Here is an 18,464-nt window from a genome sequence, read left to right on the forward strand (position 1 = left end):
AGGAAGATGTAATGCTATTGCAAACTGCAGCTATCATCATGAGGGCATTGGTTGGTCCTCCACGTTGTATTAGCTACACGTATTGTTCCGACGTTCCCCATCCCAAAATGTCTCACTGGAAGAACGGTGGCATCCAGTTGATCAAATTATGTGCATCTGAGGGAAATTACCACAATCTAAGTCTCTCCATACCTGCATATTATAATTATCTGAACACAACAGCAGATGGAAGCAACTTAAGCAACACCACTTGCTTGAGGCATTCACCTGGCTAGTGCCAGTGCCCAGGACGACTGGCACCAGCAACGGACTCCTGCAACCAGGGACAGACACCTTCACCCCATCGCTCTGATTTGGTTCATTCCTGTCACAGGAGCAAAAGGACAACTTCAGAATGTAACAGTTTTAAATTTTATACATCTTTGAAATATTTGATAGGATAGAATTCAAAACTCTGGTCCTCCAACGTTGGTTTGATGTTCCTCCAATGGAAACATACTTGCCCTCCAGCAACAGCGCACTGGTCCTCCAATGGCAGTGGGTGCTGGTCCTCCAATGGCAGCACACTGGTCCTCCACAGTGCTCTGGTCCTCCAATGGCAATGGGTGCTGGTCCTCCGATGGCAGTGGGTGCTAATCCTCCAGTGGCAGCACACTGGTCCTCCAATGGAGATCTGTTTTCCCTCCAATGACAGTGCATGAGTGATCCAATGACAATGTTCCTGTCCTCCAATGGCAGTGCGCTGGTACTGTGAACAAAATGTATTTTCCTTCCAATAGCAGTGCATTGGCCCCCGATAGCAATATACTGGCAGAGGAATGGTCCTCGAGCCGCGTGCTGCTCCTCCAATGGCATTATGCTAGTCCTCCAATGGCAGTGCATTGGTTCCCCCTAATGAGCTGATTTAATTATCAATGGCATTTTCTCGCTTCCTTTGTGACTCCCCAGTTGTAGAAGATGTTTCCTGGTCCTCAGTGTTTCTGCTGAAAGGGAATTCAGCCACAAAGAGGTGGTTGGCTGGAAACACAGCTGCCCTAATTCATCACATTGCAATAGAGCTGAGGGAAATGAGGCAGGAAGCAAGTTGCCTGAGTCCTGGTTAACCAACACTCCACCAGAAACTGGCTGTTAATATAAAAGTCCTTGGGAAAGGGAAGACAGTATGTTGGCATCCTGAGGGTAAGGGCAATTATACTTGGAGATGTAGATGGGATAAGATTGACCCCTTTCTACCGATTCCCTACGTCAGACTTAAAGCAAGCACAACAACTCTCAGGGAGAAGGCAAAACAAAAAGGTGTAGTCAAGGTTGACAGCCAATAGCATGGCTAGAAGCAGGGCTAATGAGAGTAAACTGGGTCCCTTCAGGATAACATGAGTGACCACGTCAGGAATGGGGAGACAAGATTCATCTGAAATGCAGTAATTGAGGGAAGAAGTCTCTGTGTTCCTACATGGTAGGTTATTCAGCTCAGCAATGATGCTGTGGAGAGTCCTTGAGAACTGGAAAGGCAGAGTCATCCTGGTCATCCTGGTCACCCTAGGTTAACTGTCAATCCATTAGCATCCCATGGAATGGGCACAAGTAAAGCTCTGGGAATATGTAGCCTCACCGTACACAAAGGGAGAACAACCAGTGAAAGCTGATAATGCTTGGGATGAAATGTTGTCATCCGTGCCTCCCATTGGGGCCAACCGCCAGCTCTGGAACACTCATTTCCGTCATTATATCCTATGCCAATATTGGGGGCCCAGGTTGTGGAGCCTTGCTTTAACAAAGGGCCACTCCAACAAAGATCCCTTCCTCACAAGGCTACAACATGATGTGGTTCTTCCTTTTCCTCTCTAAGGAGTGGGCAAGGCTCCCACTTTAGGAGATTGAGAGTATGGCATCCTTACATTAAATACAACAACCGATTCCTGGAAATACTTAACCACAGAGCATCAACATCTGGAATAAATCACCAAATAAATAACTGCAATCTTTGCAAAGGCAGCTGTTTGAGGTTCTCAGTAGGATTGATTATTGCTTTATTATAGATGAATGACATTAATAAAAAAGAAAGACTTGCATTTACATAGTGCCTTTTACATCACTTTCACAACATCGCAAAGCATGTTACAGCCAAAGGATCACTTCGGGAATCTAGTCACAATTGAATTGCAGCAACCTTGGCAACCAACTTTCATACAGCAAACTCCCACCAGCGCAATAACAGATCACCTGATTTCGGTGTGGTTAGATGAGGCTGGCTAGGAAATACTGTGGTATGATCTACAATGCCCACCTGTGAGAGGAGACGGGGCCTCAAACCAATGATTTGTCTCTGACGATGACCCTGCAGTTGAGCTGAGGGTAATAGGGGTGGAAGCAACTTGCTGGAGTCTTGGTCAATCAACTCTCTACCAGAACTTGGCTGTAAATAGTCCTTGGGAAAGGGAAGAAGGGTACTGCCACACCTCTGACAGTGTGGCACTCCCTCAGTACTCTATTGGTAAGGCAGAGCAGGTTTTATGCTCAAGTCTCTGTATTGGCCTTAAACCTGCAACCTCCTACCTCAGAAGTAACAGCGCTGCCCTTGGAACAACTACACTGGGCACTCCCAATCAGTCACACTCTCCCTAAATCGGTCTGCTTTTGCTTCATCTCAGGGAACTGTGAGACTAAGGTGGCAGGGAGAAATGTGCGGAGTGGTGAGAGCAAGGGTCCAGACTGGTGATTCACCACAAACTGGAAGGGACAAACCAAGAACTCATTGTTCTTTTCCCTGTTCAGATGAAGCAAAGTGTCCCAATCCCCAGCACACATGTCCCTCAGCGCAGCAAAGGCTGGAGGAGGAATATTAAGACACAGAGACTATCACGAACTATTTTTCACAACTAAAGTTATATGTTTTTAAAAATTTTTTAATCGTCCACAAGAATGCAGCAAAGAGCTGTGCAGAAGGTCAGTCCACATTGGTGCAGATAAGAATCAGTGCCCTTATGAACAGTCAATTAATGGCTAATAAGCCTGATGGCAACCTGACTCCCCTAATGGTTCAGTAGGTTTGAGTAAATAAGACGCCTGCTGTAATATTCAGTCACACACACAGCAAAAGTCAGGTGCAATCCCTTAGCTTGGCCAAGAGCAGAGGATAAATATCATTGATTTCAGCACTCCCAGGCTTAGACAGCGGGAAGTAAACATCCTATTCCTGAGAGTCAGCCAGGGAGCCTTGCTCAAGGAACGCCCTCCTTTAACAGGGGAGGGGGGGAACAGAAAATGCCCTTGGGGTTGAACAGGTTGCCAATACCCTACCATGTGTCAGCTTTTAAAGAATTATGTGACAGACTAGGGTAAAACAGTGATCACAGTTTGTGGGATTTTGGTGTGACTGATTATTTAATCACAGTCAATATAGTCCAACCTTTATTCACTCATGTACCTTTGACAATCCTCTATCTCTCTGGCTCTTCTTTCTCTGTCGAGCAGGCCACCTTGATCCTACCCTGTCCCCACACATTCAAGTTCCACTTTATGACCCTTTCTGGTGCTTTGCATCGTCTGTGGACTTAGATCATATGAAACTCTGCTGCCAGTCTCCTAGCTCACACATGTCCTGTCCACCATCACCCCTACCTCACAACAACCCACAATGGCTCCTGGTTAAGCAACACCTCAACTTTGTAATTCAAATCCTCCCACAGTCTCCCCCCTCCCTACCATCTCGTAGGCCCCGATGGGATCTGGAGCTTTCCCAGATTTAATTATTCCACTGTTGGCAGTGATATCATAGGGTCATATGGTTGTACAACACAGAAACAGGCCCTTTGGCCCACCACGTCCATGCCAACCTTCTAGTCCATCTACACTAATCCCATTTGCTCACATTAGGACCAGATACAGGATCCTGAGGGCACATACCACCAGGCTTAAGGACAGCTTCTACCCCACTGTGATAAGACTATTGAACAGTTCCCTTGTACGATGAGATGGATTATGACCTCATGATCTACCTTGTTGTGACCTTGCACCTTATTGCGCTTCACTTTCTCTGTAGCTGTGACACTTTACTCTGTACTGTTATTGTTTTTACCTGTACTACATCAATGCACTCTGTACTAACCCAATGTAACTGCACTGTGTAATGAATTGACCTGTACGATCGGTATGCAAAACAAGTTTTTCACTGTTCCTCGGTACAAGTGACAATAATAAACCAATACTAATGCCTGTCTAAATGCCTCTTAAATGCAGTGATTGTATCTGATCCCACCTCCTCTGGAAGCAAGTTCCAGATATCAACCACTCTCTGTGTAAAAAACTTTACCCCTCAGGTCCCCTTTAAAACACTTTCTTCCCACCTTAAACCTACACCCTTTTGTTTTTGACACCCCTACTACAGGAAAAAGATTTTGACTCTCTACCTAATCTACGCCCTTCATAATCTTATATACTTCGATCAGGTCACCCCTCAGCCTCCGACGCTCCCTGAGCTCCGGAATGCCGTCCTTAAACTCTCCATGTCCTCCGTAAAGCCCACCTCTGAACGTCTGCCCCAATGCCTCTTTGTTGTTTGATAACATTCCTGTGAAATGCCCTGAGATCTTGCGTTCCTTTACAGGTCCGGTGTAAGTTATTGTTATATTGTATTCCTGCTTTTCAATGCCTCAGTAGTCACTTGCTTGCCTGAATTGAAAGGGCCAAGTTCAAGCTGGAATCAGTGTAACCTCGCAGGGAAAGGTTGTCCAAAAGCACTTACTGCTAGTAAATTACTGGCATGATGCAGAAATGCAGCAAGCCATCTGCACACAGCAAGCTCCCACAAACAGCATACAAATAGTGGCCAGATATACTGCTATTATTCATGCAGTTGGTTGAGGAATAAACATTGATCAGCTACACGCTTGCTTTCCTGGGAAAGACCACCGCAAGATACTTTTCATCCACCTGAGATGGCTGTTGGGACTTCAATTTGACACCTCACCTGATGATCTCCTCTGTTTAGAGTCATAGTTCAAAGAGTTACACAGAAGAGAAACAGGCCCTTCAGCCCAACATGTCCATGCTAACCAAGATGTCTAACCAAGCTGGTCCCATTTGCCTGTGTTTGGCCCATAACCATACACCAATATTCTCTTGGTACACTCCTGACGGCCATGACGAGAACCATCTCAGTTCTTTTATGAAACCCATTAAGGTTCCTTGCTCTGCCACCCAAGCTGGTAATTTTTCCACATACATGCCTGCCTTTTAGACAAGTAACTCTCTTCCCTGCCCCCTTCTTCCCCCACCCCCATTGCGCTTAACTTTGAAATACTTGTGCCTAAATGTTGTCCTTAATTGGATTCAATTTGTTCAAATCTTTCATAATGTTAAACACTTCTACCTCATCCCCTCTCACTCTTTCTACCAAAGGAGGAAGGGTCCAGGATGGTCAATGTTTCCTCAGTTCCTCAAGTTCTGAGATCAGCTACTTGAATCTTTCAAATATTCACCCCAACAGCACTAGACTTAAACTGACCACAATATTCTGAATGTGTTTCCATCAGAGCCAAGTACAATCACCCTGGAAATTCCTTACTGTGTATCCCAACATTTGGCTAATAGTCCTGGGAACATAATGCTTTTAGTTTGATTCAGTAAAACCCAAACATCTCTCTTCTGTTTGCACACGGGATTCCCCTATATTACAAGTGTGCTACTCTTCAAAATTATTTCATTGACTATGCAGTGCCTCGCACATTCTGAGAGCATGAAAGGCATGACAAAAATAATATTTTTTTGCATATATATCTATTTTATTAATCTGTCCAGGAAGGATGTGGAGGCTTTGGAGAAGGTTCAGCAGTTGTACACCAGGATGCTGCCTGGATTAGAGGGTATTAGCTACAAGGAGAGGTTGGACAAACTTGGATTTTTTTTCTCTGCAGCATTGGAGGCGGAAGGGGAAACGTGATGGAAGTTTATAAAATTATGAGGCATGGATAGGGAAGACAGCCAGAGTCTTTTTCCCAGGGTAGAAATGTTGAATACCAGAGGGGCATGCATTTAAAGTGAGAGGGGGCAAGTTTAAGGGATGTGTGTGAGGCAAGTTTTTTTTACACAGAGAGTGGTGAGTGCCTGGATCAGGCTGCCGGTGGTGGTGGTGGAGGCAGCTAACAATAGTGGCATTCACAAGGCATTTAGACAGGCACATGAATATGTAGGGAATGGAGGGATATGGATCATGTCCAGGCAGAAGAGATCAGTTTAATTTGACATCATGGTCGGCACAGACAGCATGGGCTGAAGGGCCTGTTCCTGTGCTGTACTCTTCTATGAACATGTCATCCGATATCTGTGCCAGAAGCCATGTCCATATTCCCATGTGCTTATCTACTTACGATGCCTTCCTCCCTCTATCCTCCTGTATGTAACTATCTCTACCCATGTACATGCAAGCATGCACCTGATTATTTCCTGTTTTACCATCACCTGCAGCTCTCAAAACCGTGTTTTAGCAACACTTCCCCTTCAACTTTCCCCTCACTTATAACAGTGCATTTGTCGTTAAGCCCAGGTAATGAAATGGACATTTTCTTATTGGAATAGGTTACGGTCTTGCCCTTCGAATATTTGATAGAAAGGGTCTATTACTGTATTGAAATCCAACAGAAAGTATATTTCCCTCCTGGTATAATTGACAGAGAGCTCTGTCTATTGGTTCCGACTGAAACTTCACAATCCTCTGCGTGTTAGAAAAATGGAAAAAGTGAATTGTGCAGCTCCCACACGGACACATTGAAAGGAAACCTTGTAAATTACATGAAATGTTTCAGAAAATCATCTTGGGGCGAGTGTTACGACAAGTTATTGCACCCGGGAGACTTCATATGAAAATTAAATCCCATCATTAATTATTTAGTTATTGTTCTGCATGTGATTCATATTCACTCCCTCATTAGTGTCTCTGTCTCTTTCATTGGATTTGTCTCTGTATCTCTGTATATCTTTTTTGCTTAGTCTCCATCAGCAGCAGCCCCTCTCCATAAAAATATACTTCCTCTATCTTTCTGTCAGTGTCTCTCCTCTCCGTCTGTGTCCTCTCCCTCCCACAGTACCCCTCTTGTCTGTAGTTATCTGGGCCTCTCAGTCTGTCTCTCTGGCTCTCATTTTGTCTCAATGTCGCTCCCGCAGTGTCTTTCCACCAGTCTGTGTCATGCTGCTCTGTCCGTCTCTCTCACTCTCCCTGGACTTACCTGAATCCTGTCCTCTGGAAGTTCTGTTTTCATGGCCAGCATTTCCCGTGCGTACACATCTGGATAGTGAGCTTCGTTAAATGCCTTTTCCAATTCCTCCAACTGGTAAGAGGTGAAAATAGTCCTTCGAGTTGGAAAAGAAAAGAAAACGAGCAGTCGATTAGGCTGACGTAACTAACAATGAATTCTCAGCAGCACCTTGCTGATATGAAGGAGATAACTTCTTGGTGGGTGTTGCTTCTACAATGCCGATGGTTTGTTTAATGTGCAGCCTCAGTGCCTGAAGCTCTCCCATTTCACCCACTGAAGCTGCTTGTGTTAACTAAGGTAGAAGGCAACTCTGACTCATGTAAACACCCATACACCAAAATATAATGACAAATGGGGCAGCAAGCCAAATCTTTCACAGATAGGAGAGCACAGATAAGGAGTGTTTAAGAAATACATCAGATAGGAATACATTGGAACTGGAATTGGAATTGAATTTGGTTTATTATTGTCACATGTACTGAGACATAGTGGGAAGCTTTTGTTTTGCCTGCCAGCCAGACAGATTATTCCATACATTGAGGTAGTAAAAAGAAAACAGATTGCAGAATATAATGTTGCAGTTACAGAGAAAGTGCAGTGCAGGCAGACAAACAAAGTGCAAGGGCCACGACGAGGTAGATTGGGAGATCAAGAGTTCATCTTTAAGCAAAGGAGAGGTCCGTTCAAGAGTCTGATAACAGCGGGATAGAAGCTGTCCTCGAGCCTGGTGGTTCGTGCCCTGAGCCTTTTGTATCTTCTGCCCGACGGGAGAGGGGAGAAAGGAGAAGGTCCGGGGTGGGAGGGGTCGAATACACTGGCTGCTTTCCCGAGGCAGCAGGAAATGTGGACGGAGGGGAGGCTGGTTTGCATGATGGGACTGCAGCCAGGGAATCCAGCCCAAATGTTAGAATACAGGAGAGATAGGGAATACAGCTGGAAAACAGCACGGACGAGGAATACCATTGGAAGACGGCACGGGTGAAGAATACAGCTGGAATACAGTACGGATAAAGAATACAGCAGGGACGGAATTCAGCACGGATAGGAGTCAGGAGCCAGCAGTCAGGGGAATAGAGAACGGAGAGGGAATACAGCAGGGACTGGGAATACAGCAGGGCCTGGGAATAGAGCACGCACAGGGAATAGAGCAGGGACTGGGAATAGAGCACGCACAGGGAATACAGCAGGGACTGGGAATAGAGCACGCACAGGGAATAGAGCACGGACAGGGAATAGAGCAGGGACTGGGAATAGAGCAGGGACTGGGAATACAGCAGGGACAGGGAATAGAGCACGCACAGGGAATACAGCAGGGACAGGGAACAGCACGCACAGGGAATAGAGCAGGGACAGGGAATAGAGCAGGGACTGGGAATAGAGCACGCACAGGGAATACAGCAGGGACAGGGAACAGCACGCACAGGGAATAGAGCAGGGACAGGGAATAGAGCAGGGACTGGGAATAGAGCAGGGACTGGGAATAGAGCACGCACAGGGAGTAGAGCACGGACAGGGAATAGAGCAGGGACTGGGAATAGAGCACGCACAGGGAATACAGCAGGGACTGGGAACAGAGCACGCACAGGGAATAGAGCAGGGACTAGGAATAGAGCACGGAAACAGGTCCTTCAGCCCAACTGATCTATGCCGACCAAGATTCCCACCTCAGCTGGTCGCATTTCCCCGCATTTGAACCCTGTCCCACTACACCTTTCCTATCCATCTACCTGTCCTGCTAATACAGCACAGAGAGGGAATGTCAGGCAGACAGGGAATGTCGGACGGACAGGGAATTCCTGGTGGACAGGAAATGCTGGATGGACAGAATGTCAGATGGACAGGGAGTGCCGGATGGATCGGGAATGTCGGCACTGTGACACGCCGCAGAGAGGTGGAGAGCCGGGTACGGTGCAGAGAGACGGGGAACCAGGTACGGTGCAGAGAGACGGGCAGCCGGGTACGGTGCAGAGAGACGGGCAGCCGGGTACGGTGCGGAGAGACGGGCAGCCGGGTACGGTGCAGAGAGACGGGCAGCCGGGTACGGTGCGGAGAGACGGGCAGAGGGCGGAGAGGGGGACACGGGTGACGCTTTGCCCGAGGGACAGGTGAGTGCGGTCAGGTACACGTCCAGGCACAACCTGATCTTACCTGTGGCGCCTTTTCTTTCGTTTCTTCGTTTGGCTCAGATTGGATTTGGAAATTTTCCGGTCGCTGGATGAAATGTCTTCGGAATCTGAATTTAAACAAAGTGTTACAATACTTATTTCCAAGAGTTGACTCCGACCGTGCGACAGGACGGGGCTCGGACCGAGGGATGTCGGAGAGGGTTGGAGACACTGCGGTGATCCGGCGGGTAGTGCGTCGGGAGTTATCCCATTGATTGAGCAGGTTCCTCCAGTCGCAACTTTGCGCCGTGTTTGGAAAGAAGAATTTCGGGACAGCGCCGGAATTGCTCATTCGTTTTATCAAACACCCAACCTTTAAACGGGAATCTGCCCCGCGCCGTTTCATGGGTCTCTCTGCCAGTCAATAAAGTCATCCCGTAGTTACTTACGGCGTACATTCCGGTATGACAACGGAATCGATTTCACGGAGCGAAAAGCAAACTGCCGGAGGAACTCAGCGGGTCAGGCAGCATCTGTGGAGGCAGCAGCAAGGTCTGGTCGAAAACCTGCATCAATCCTGGACCCGGCCGCGAACCTCTGCCTCCACAGAGTTGCTCCTGGCTCGCTGAGTTCCTCCAGCTCCCCGTTTCTTTGTTGTTGCCTGACACACAGGAGTTCACCCAACCTAGGTTCCTCCTAAAAACATTCGCACAACACAGGTAAATTACATCGCGTTCACGTTACTCCCGCCCTGCTCATTATCTAGATTTCGTTGTCCTTATGGTTAACTTTAAACTGTAAAGTATCCCTTTTCATATTTCCTGTAAATCCATCTAACTTTAATCAGTAAATTTCTAGCTCAAATTCCTCCGACTATCTGCCGAGGTCTGCCCTCTCTTTGAAACCAGGTTCAATGAAAAGTGTTTATTTTTTATTAAGAACAACGAAATCATTGGCGTAATTTCCCCAACAATGTTTTATAAACCAATGTCAGCAGGAGGGCATTGTTCGCTGATCTCCCGTTTTTCCATCGTGGCAGTGGTTTGAGAGAACGCACAAATGTTTCTGTTCACGCTGACCAGAGCAGTTTATATTTTCCCCAGCGCTCTTAGTAGATAGTGATTGTGATACGGCCAACAAAAAACACCGAGGACAGTGAAAATGAAGGCTTATTTTAAAACAAAAATAATGTAAAACTATTACTTCGTTTTAACTCTGTGGAAAAAGAAACATTTTGCGTTCGCTCACTTCAAATTGACAGGTTAAGTACTACAGCAGATGTTTTTACACTGGAGATCTGTGACCTATACACATTTCAGGGCATGTTATATTTGCTACGTTGTTTATTTCTGTAGTTTTATGAAACAAAACGGTCTTCGCAAAGATAACGCTGTTTTTCCACTGAATATGGTAACCTTGGATTTGAAATTAGGGCTCGTTTGCGCTCGTTCCCTGAATGAGTGTAAACACCGCATGAGATCATCAGGGGGTGTGTCAATATTGTTATGGGTCGCTGGGAGTGTGTAAACACTGCAGGAGGTCCCCAAAATGCGTGTCACTGTCTGCACTGGGCCCTTGGGAGTGTGTAAACACTGCAAGAAGTCCCCAAATTGCATGTCAATATTTGCACTACGTCGCCAGGTGTCCGTCAGCACAAGCAAGCAAACCACTAGCTGTGTGGTACTGTGGTTAAGTTTTGTCTTTATTCACAGATGCTCACCAGAAGTGTGTAAATATTTGCAAGAGTTTTCCTGGAATGTATCAAACCCTTTAATAGTCTTTGAGCTTTTGATCATTTGGGGGCACTTTTTAAATTTCTTAAAGTAACCTGTTTGTTTATTGCAATATTAATTATAAATTGAAAATGAAATATAGCACCTCATTAGTATCATTTCAAAACGTGATGTCCCTATATCTAGATTGCATAACCTTGGCTCAAGGGTATCAGATGAGCTTTAGTCAGAAATCATTCACAGCAAAGATTTTAACATTTGAACCAGTTCAATGTTATCAATAATACATTTTATGTATTCAAAGAGCCATAGAGTTGTACAGGCCTTTCAGCCCAACATGTCTATGCCGACCATCTATACTAATCCAATTTACCTGCATCAGGGATTCTAGAGCTTGCCCAAATGCTTCTTCAGTATTGTAAGAGTACCTTCCTCCACCATCTCTTCAGGCATTTTAATTATTTGGAATGGGTGGTTCCTATCGATTCCAACAGTGTAACTTTCTTAGTAAGGTTTTAACAGAGACTGATTCCAAAATGTGACATGCATGTAACAAATGGTGAACCACAAGTACATTCAACTCTACAGATAAACTGTCCAAATATACACGCAAGCTCATTCAAAATATGTCCACAAGCAGACGGAACTTCAGACACCGAAACCATCAAGATAAATAAAATGTATCAATCTCATTCAGTGCTTTAGATCTGCACAAATGCATCTTTATACACCTCCCAACCCCTGCCAAAATTTAACAGCAGCCCTACCCTCATACAATATCAAATCTGTCCAGAACTTGTGACAGATCCAACCACAAAACACGGCAATGCATTGGTAAATCCACCAAAAACAGCCAAAATGCAATGAAAGAGCAAATTTTAGAGGGCCCACCAATCTGAACTAAAAGAACGCATTAAATTATCCACCAGAAGTCCATACATAAAACATGCAACATAGCCCCATATCTCCATTGAAGGGAAATATTTGCAAGCCTCCCAGGGGAAGGAGACTAACTGCATTGGTACTTCAAAGAGTTTGCTCATAACTTTCTGAATGATCTATTTCTGTGCTGTCTCAGTCTATGATTCCGGGATTCTACAACTACCACCATCACATGGATCCATGTATTACACAAGCCAATCAAATGTATCAGAAAATTATTTTAACATATGTGGCAAAGTTCTTCCAGCCATTTTCAATAAGTACCAAACTGATTGGGCAGCACAGTGTTACAACAGTTAGTGTTACTGCCTCACAGCTCTGGGGATCTGGGTTCGATCCCCAGGTGCTGTCTATGTGGAGCTTGCACTTTCTCCTGCCAGCCGCTGAGTTTCTGCAGGGTCCTGTGATTTTCTGCCTCGTCCTAGACATGTGTTGGTAGCTTACTTGGCTGGTGTAAATTGCCCCCAGTATAGGACAGTGACAGCCCCAATGGGACAGTGACGATAGAACTAATAGGGAGTTGATAGGAATGTGTAAGAGAGTAACTTGTAGGACAATGGAGAAAGAAAAGAGGAGATGGTCCTCATGGGATTGCTCAGCTGGGAGCTGGCAAGGATCCAATGGGCCAAGTGGCCTCCTTTTGTCATAATACGTAAGTAAATCAAAGATTGTTACTTCAAAACTGCAAAACAACAAAAATGCACCAAGATCACCCAAGCATCCGAAAAGTGTAAGCAAACCTCTAATGGGATCCACGTACATTAAGATCAGTATTACACCATCAAATCACATTCATATACTGTGAAACCCACACAAGTAGACCAAGCATGATCAAGGCCATTAACTGTGCCATCAATCCCACAAATCCAACTGTGCCAATAGACAATGACGATGTCCCCAATTTTGTAGAATTATTTTAATTACTACCCGACTGAACACATCAATAGCCTGCCCTCACCACCAAAAAAATAATCAGTAAACCACACAACCACAGGAATTCTCATTTATATAGCACCGTTAATGTAACAAAGACATCCAGGGTCCTACAGCAGTGACTTCAAACAAAGTAACTTCACCCCAATGCATGTGATGAGATATTAGAGCAGGTGACCGAGGACTTGGCTGAATAGCGGGTGCCTTAAAGAAGGAAGGCAGGTGGACAAGTGGAGAGGTTTAGGCGGTGAATTTATTCAAAGGGCCCTCAAATTAAAACAAAATAACCCAAACACAACTTGATTGTAATTTCCATCTTACATCTGTAGAACCGTGTTGAATAAATATACCCCAGGCCTTCATAAAGGAGAAATGTAGATGCTTAAGTAGTAATATTTTTTGTGTAATTTATGTACTTCCCAGATATTATTCATCCCCTTTAGCCCTATCCTGGAACAACTTTAAAATGAAAAGCAAAATAAATCAAAAAAATAGTGGGAATCTGCTTATTACCATTTGGTTCACATAAAAGCAGAGAGATCAGGAAAGTAACCGTGTGGTGAAACGGCCGAGTAACATTTCACAGGATGCAGGCACCAACACTGGGCAGGACAGAGCCAGGTCCTGCCCAGAAAGGATGAGCAGGGCTGTAAGAAGGACTTTAACAGAACGGTGGAGGGGATGGGGTGACGGTGAGGTTCATCATGGTGGCAGTGAAGAAATAATAGCAACAAGGAATAAAAATCAAGGATCCAGCAAAGGTTGGAGACATGTAACGGGTACAAAATGGGTGCAATCAACATTGTAAAACGTGATAGTGAAATACCCGTTAAAATAACAAGAAAATAAATACAACAACGTACAAAGCATCTACAACGAAAACAGTGGCCAGTGCACTGGTATGGTTTGTGGACAGGATGGAGACCATTATGCACACGATAGTTATGTGTATGAACAGTGGCTGTTCATACACATGAAGTTTCAAGGCTGAACCTAATAGTGTGTTGGGCAAGAGAAAGAAGGGTTTGGGATGAAAGGCAGTAACTGTGACCAAGGGCTGGATGTACTTTATTCCTTCAAATAATTAATGATTTTGCTGAGATCTTGAAAAGATTTATCCAATCGTCCTGCACACATTAAGGTGCATTTCACGGAGGCATGTTAATTTAAGAGTTCTGCAGATTTGAACATTATCCTTGTTGATTACAGCTAAATTAGTTTTATAAAACCTAATCTAATTTGGAAATGTCTAGTTGATTGATCTTCTTGCTGGCAGCATCTAATAAACAGTTGGGCTCCAGAATTGTGCTGCATGTGTGGAGAGTCCAGGCCCCAGTTATCTTCCTGACCTAATCAGACCAACCGGTGTTGTACAGTCACTGGTGACATTTCAGTTTTAAAATTCTCACTTTTTCTTCTAAATCCCTTTGCGATCAGATTCAGATTAGTTTATTGTCATATACACCAGGGCACAATAAGATTCCTTGTTCACATGAAGCTCACAGAGTAAACAGTGTATGTGGTGATAATAAGTACAACAACAAATACAGCGACGAGCACTAAACAACAGAATGGTACAAAGTACAGTAGTGCAAACTGAGGTAGTGCAAAAGCAATGCTAAAGTGACAATAAGGTAAGAGGTAAAGTTAAGGGTTGGAGAATGTGACAGCACCACCGGGAAGGCGATGTGACGTGGTGATTGGTTCAGAAGTCCAACAGCAGTGGGGAAGAAGCTGTTTTCAGTACCCCTGGGATTTCCACTCTCCTCTGGTTCTGGCTGCCCGCACATTCCCAATTGTTATTCAAAAGCAAAGATGCTGGAAACCTGTAAAAACACACACACACACACACACACACACACACACACACACACACACACACACACACACACAAAGTGCTGGAGATGATCAGCAAGTCAGGCAGCATCTGTGGGGAGAGAAACAGAGCCAACCTTACAGGCCAATGACCTTCCATCAGAACCAAGGGTTAAGTTCTAAGGAAGGATTACTGAACTGATACGTTAACTCAGTCATTGCTTCACCTCAGACAGGTGCCTCCAGCCACCACAAATTACCCGTCTCCTTTAAGATGTATCTAAATACTTAGTTCTTTGACCAAGCTTTTGCTCATCTGTTCTCCAATGTCCTAATGTGGCCCAGTGACAAATTTGTTCAGGTAACTCTTCTTGCAGTATTTAACCAGATCAATACAATATAGAACATAGAACCTGAAACATAGAACCTGGAACATAGAACTGGCACTCTGGCCCACAGTGTCTGCACCAACCATGCCAATCTAAACTACTCCCATCTGCCTGCACAAGGTCCATATCCCTCTATTCCCTGCCTGTTCATGTGTCTGTCTAAATGCTTCTTAAATGTTGCTGTCTATATGCTTCTTAGACATGTGGTGTAGCGGTTAGCGATTCTGGCTACTGTCTGTAAGGAGTTTGTACGTTCTCCCTGTGACTGCATGGGTTTCCTCCGGGTGCTCCGGTTTCCTCCCACGTTCCAAAGACATACGGGTTAGGAAGTTGTGGACATGCTATGTTGGTGCCGGAAGCGTGGCGACACATGGGGTCTGCCCCCAGCACACCCTACGCAGAAGATGCATTTCACTGTGTGTTTCAATGTAAATATGACTAATAAAGATCTTATCTGATATATAAACTTCTGGTTCATGGGCCAGGATACGAAGCACAGTAATGTCATCACAGCATTTTTCAATGTATTCAAAGCCACTTATTGAATAAAATTAAAACCCAATGCAAGCCCAAGTTTGTTCTCACCCTAACCCTTTCCGTGCACAAAATCACCATAAATGTAACAATTTCAAACACACTAGTGACCGGTTTAAGGGTGAAACACCAAATACAGACTGAGAACAGACGAAACGTGGTATTGGAGAGTCATAGAGTTGTACAACATAGAAACAGGCCCTTCAGCCTATCAGGTCTATCTGTACATATCCCACTAGCCTGGATTAATTCCATATCCCTCCATGCCCTGTTCATTCAAGTACCTGTCCAGATGCCTCTTAAATGTTGTTAATGTTTCTGCCTCCATAGACAGCCATATAACACAGCAACAGGCCATGCCAAGTAACTGGTAGCCCTCTATACTAATCCCATTTACCAGCACAAGGCCTGCTATTAAAACTAAACAAACCATCTTGACCTGGAGATATCACTGAACCGGGGCAGTACCCAAATGTACTGTCAGAGTGTACACCTGCTCCCACCAGAACCTGACAGACTTGCCCACGTCCAGTCAGGCACAGGTCGAGACCCCAGGCTCTGTCACATCCCCTCCAGAATCCCTGCAACCCATTCACATGAAATGAACCAAGCTGAGTCTCTGCTGAGAGTGAGGTGGAGACAGCCCTTTAAACCAAGTTATTACCAACCCGTGCATCGCTGCTCCCCAGCAGGATCAATGCGGTAGAACCTTTTCCTCTCAGAGGGAGGCAGCACAGGGTCATTGAGTCATAGACTCATAGTTATATGTACAGAAACAGGCCCTTTGGCCCATCATGTCCATGCTAACCATCAAGTACCTGATACACTGATCCCATTTACCAGCAATAGCTTCAGAGCTAGTATGCCTTAGCGATTCAATTGCTCTTCCAGAGTTGAGGCTACATCAGCTTAAAATTAGGGTTAGGCCGTAATGGGATGAAGCAAAGTGGGAAATCAGAATTATTCCCTTAAAGCTGCTGCAAACGATATTTTCAAGGTTTATGGTTAAATAAGGTTATTGAGGAATATGGAACAAAGATAGTAAACAGAGTGAAGGTACAGGTCAAATACAACATAAACCATTCCTATGTGACAGATGGTTAATGATGATTAGAATCAGTTTATAAAATAAATGTTTTATTACAGTTATTACCCCAACACACACGCACAAATGAACATTGCTGCCAAACTCCACAACATCTTGCGCCTCTCACCAGCCCCTGTCATTTATGTAAAGCATACCTAAGAAATAAAATCCAACAGACAGCACAACTGGCAGCAAAATGTTATTCTCATTCTGTCTGTATCCAAAGAACATGAAAGTCATTTGTCCAAGAGCCTAGCCCAATGCAGGAACGATGCTTCCACTCACAGAGAATCTCACTGGCTGTGAAACGCTTTGAACTACCCCAAAAGGGAATGTGCAAGGCACAATATAAATGCAAATCTTTTCTTTCCATGTTTATTCGAGACAACATAACTTGAAAACTCAACAACTTTGCTGAAAACAAGGCTAGTGATCGCCATTTGCATTAGGGAACTTCAGATAACCAATTGCTTAAATTCTCTGCATGTACTTCATAACCTATGTAATAGCAATGCAGGTATCCTGCAATGGGATAAGGGCCATAGTCCAAATTAGGATTTAGCAAAGAGTTAACAGACACATATTACGTGAATTGCTTGATTAGATTTTTGACAAACTCACTCCCCGATACCTATTATTCCAACAAAAACTCTGGACAATTTTATTCCAGTGTGTAACTCACTCTCAGGTACCTAGTATTCTATTCAAAGTTCTGAATCCCTCAATTAGATTCCAGACTGCAGTGTGCAGTGTGAGGAAATGCACTGTGAACAGACCAGAAGCTTCGAAATGAAAGGAAAGGAATTTTCATCTGATTGATATTTGTGCAGTGATTTCATTACCTTCAGGACATCCTCTCTCTGGGGATACTGCTCCACCTCAAATGTTATTGCTGAAGTCATCACCAGCTTCAAAAGACCAGTTCAGTCACATCTTGGAAAGAGTTTAAATGATCACATTATATATCTGATAGGAAAAGCTAAGAAGGGCTAACTCTCCTCAAGTAGCTCACTTTAAAATATTTGATTGAAAAAGACAAACAGTTTGATTCTCTTTCACCGGTTAATGCATTCCCTTGCCACAGAATCACAAGCAAACAATTTGTATCCTGCTCAATAGTTTTGGTCCCTCCTCCACATTCCTCCCCCATCCAGTTGTCTGTCTATGTTTCCCTTCACGATTAATGGCTCCATTATATTTAGTGCACCAGTTTAGAACATGCATTTTCAGCAATGAGCATTCAGTTATAACTCAGGCTGGGGTAGAGGGTGAAGAATGAGCTGTGCACAAGTACTTAAGCACCTGGCATGAACTATGATTAACTCAAGTCCCTGTACTACCAGTGAATTTCTATTGATTGAGATGAGCTGAAGCCAAGGACTGCTTTAAGCTCCATATAAAACCAAACAGAGGAAACATTAGACAATAACAGATAAAATGGCACACTTTGTTCAATCAGCTGACAGCGTTCAGTACCAAGGTGCTTTTGCAAAGCACCCTAATGCTGATTAGGCAAACCACCTACAGAGAGCCTTGCTTTGAGTGTTCACCTAATGCATTGTTAATATCCAACCTATGGAACTCTTCACCTCCCTACTGGCATGGCAGAGGGGAGCAGTCTCTGTCTGAGCTGTCACTTCCACCATTCCCTATTTCATTCAGTGAGGCTTTTA

General features: G+C 44.5%; 1 protein-coding gene across 1 annotated transcript in view; it reads right to left on the reverse strand.

Annotated features, from left to right (window-relative positions):
* vsx2 (visual system homeobox 2) overlaps nt 1-18,464 on the reverse strand; it is a 52,059-nt gene that overhangs the window by 15,729 nt on the left and 17,866 nt on the right. The window contains exons 2-3 of the mRNA XM_052010537.1: nt 9,402-9,486; nt 7,224-7,347 (exon numbers count right to left, since the gene is read on the reverse strand). Of these exons, the coding sequence (XP_051866497.1) occupies nt 7,224-7,347; nt 9,402-9,486 (209 nt within the window). The remainder of the gene's footprint in view (nt 1-7,223; nt 7,348-9,401; nt 9,487-18,464) is intronic.

Source organism: Pristis pectinata, chromosome 1 (assembly GCF_009764475.1).
Source record: "Pristis pectinata isolate sPriPec2 chromosome 1, sPriPec2.1.pri, whole genome shotgun sequence".
Lineage (NCBI taxonomy): Eukaryota > Metazoa > Chordata > Chondrichthyes > Rhinopristiformes > Pristidae > Pristis > Pristis pectinata.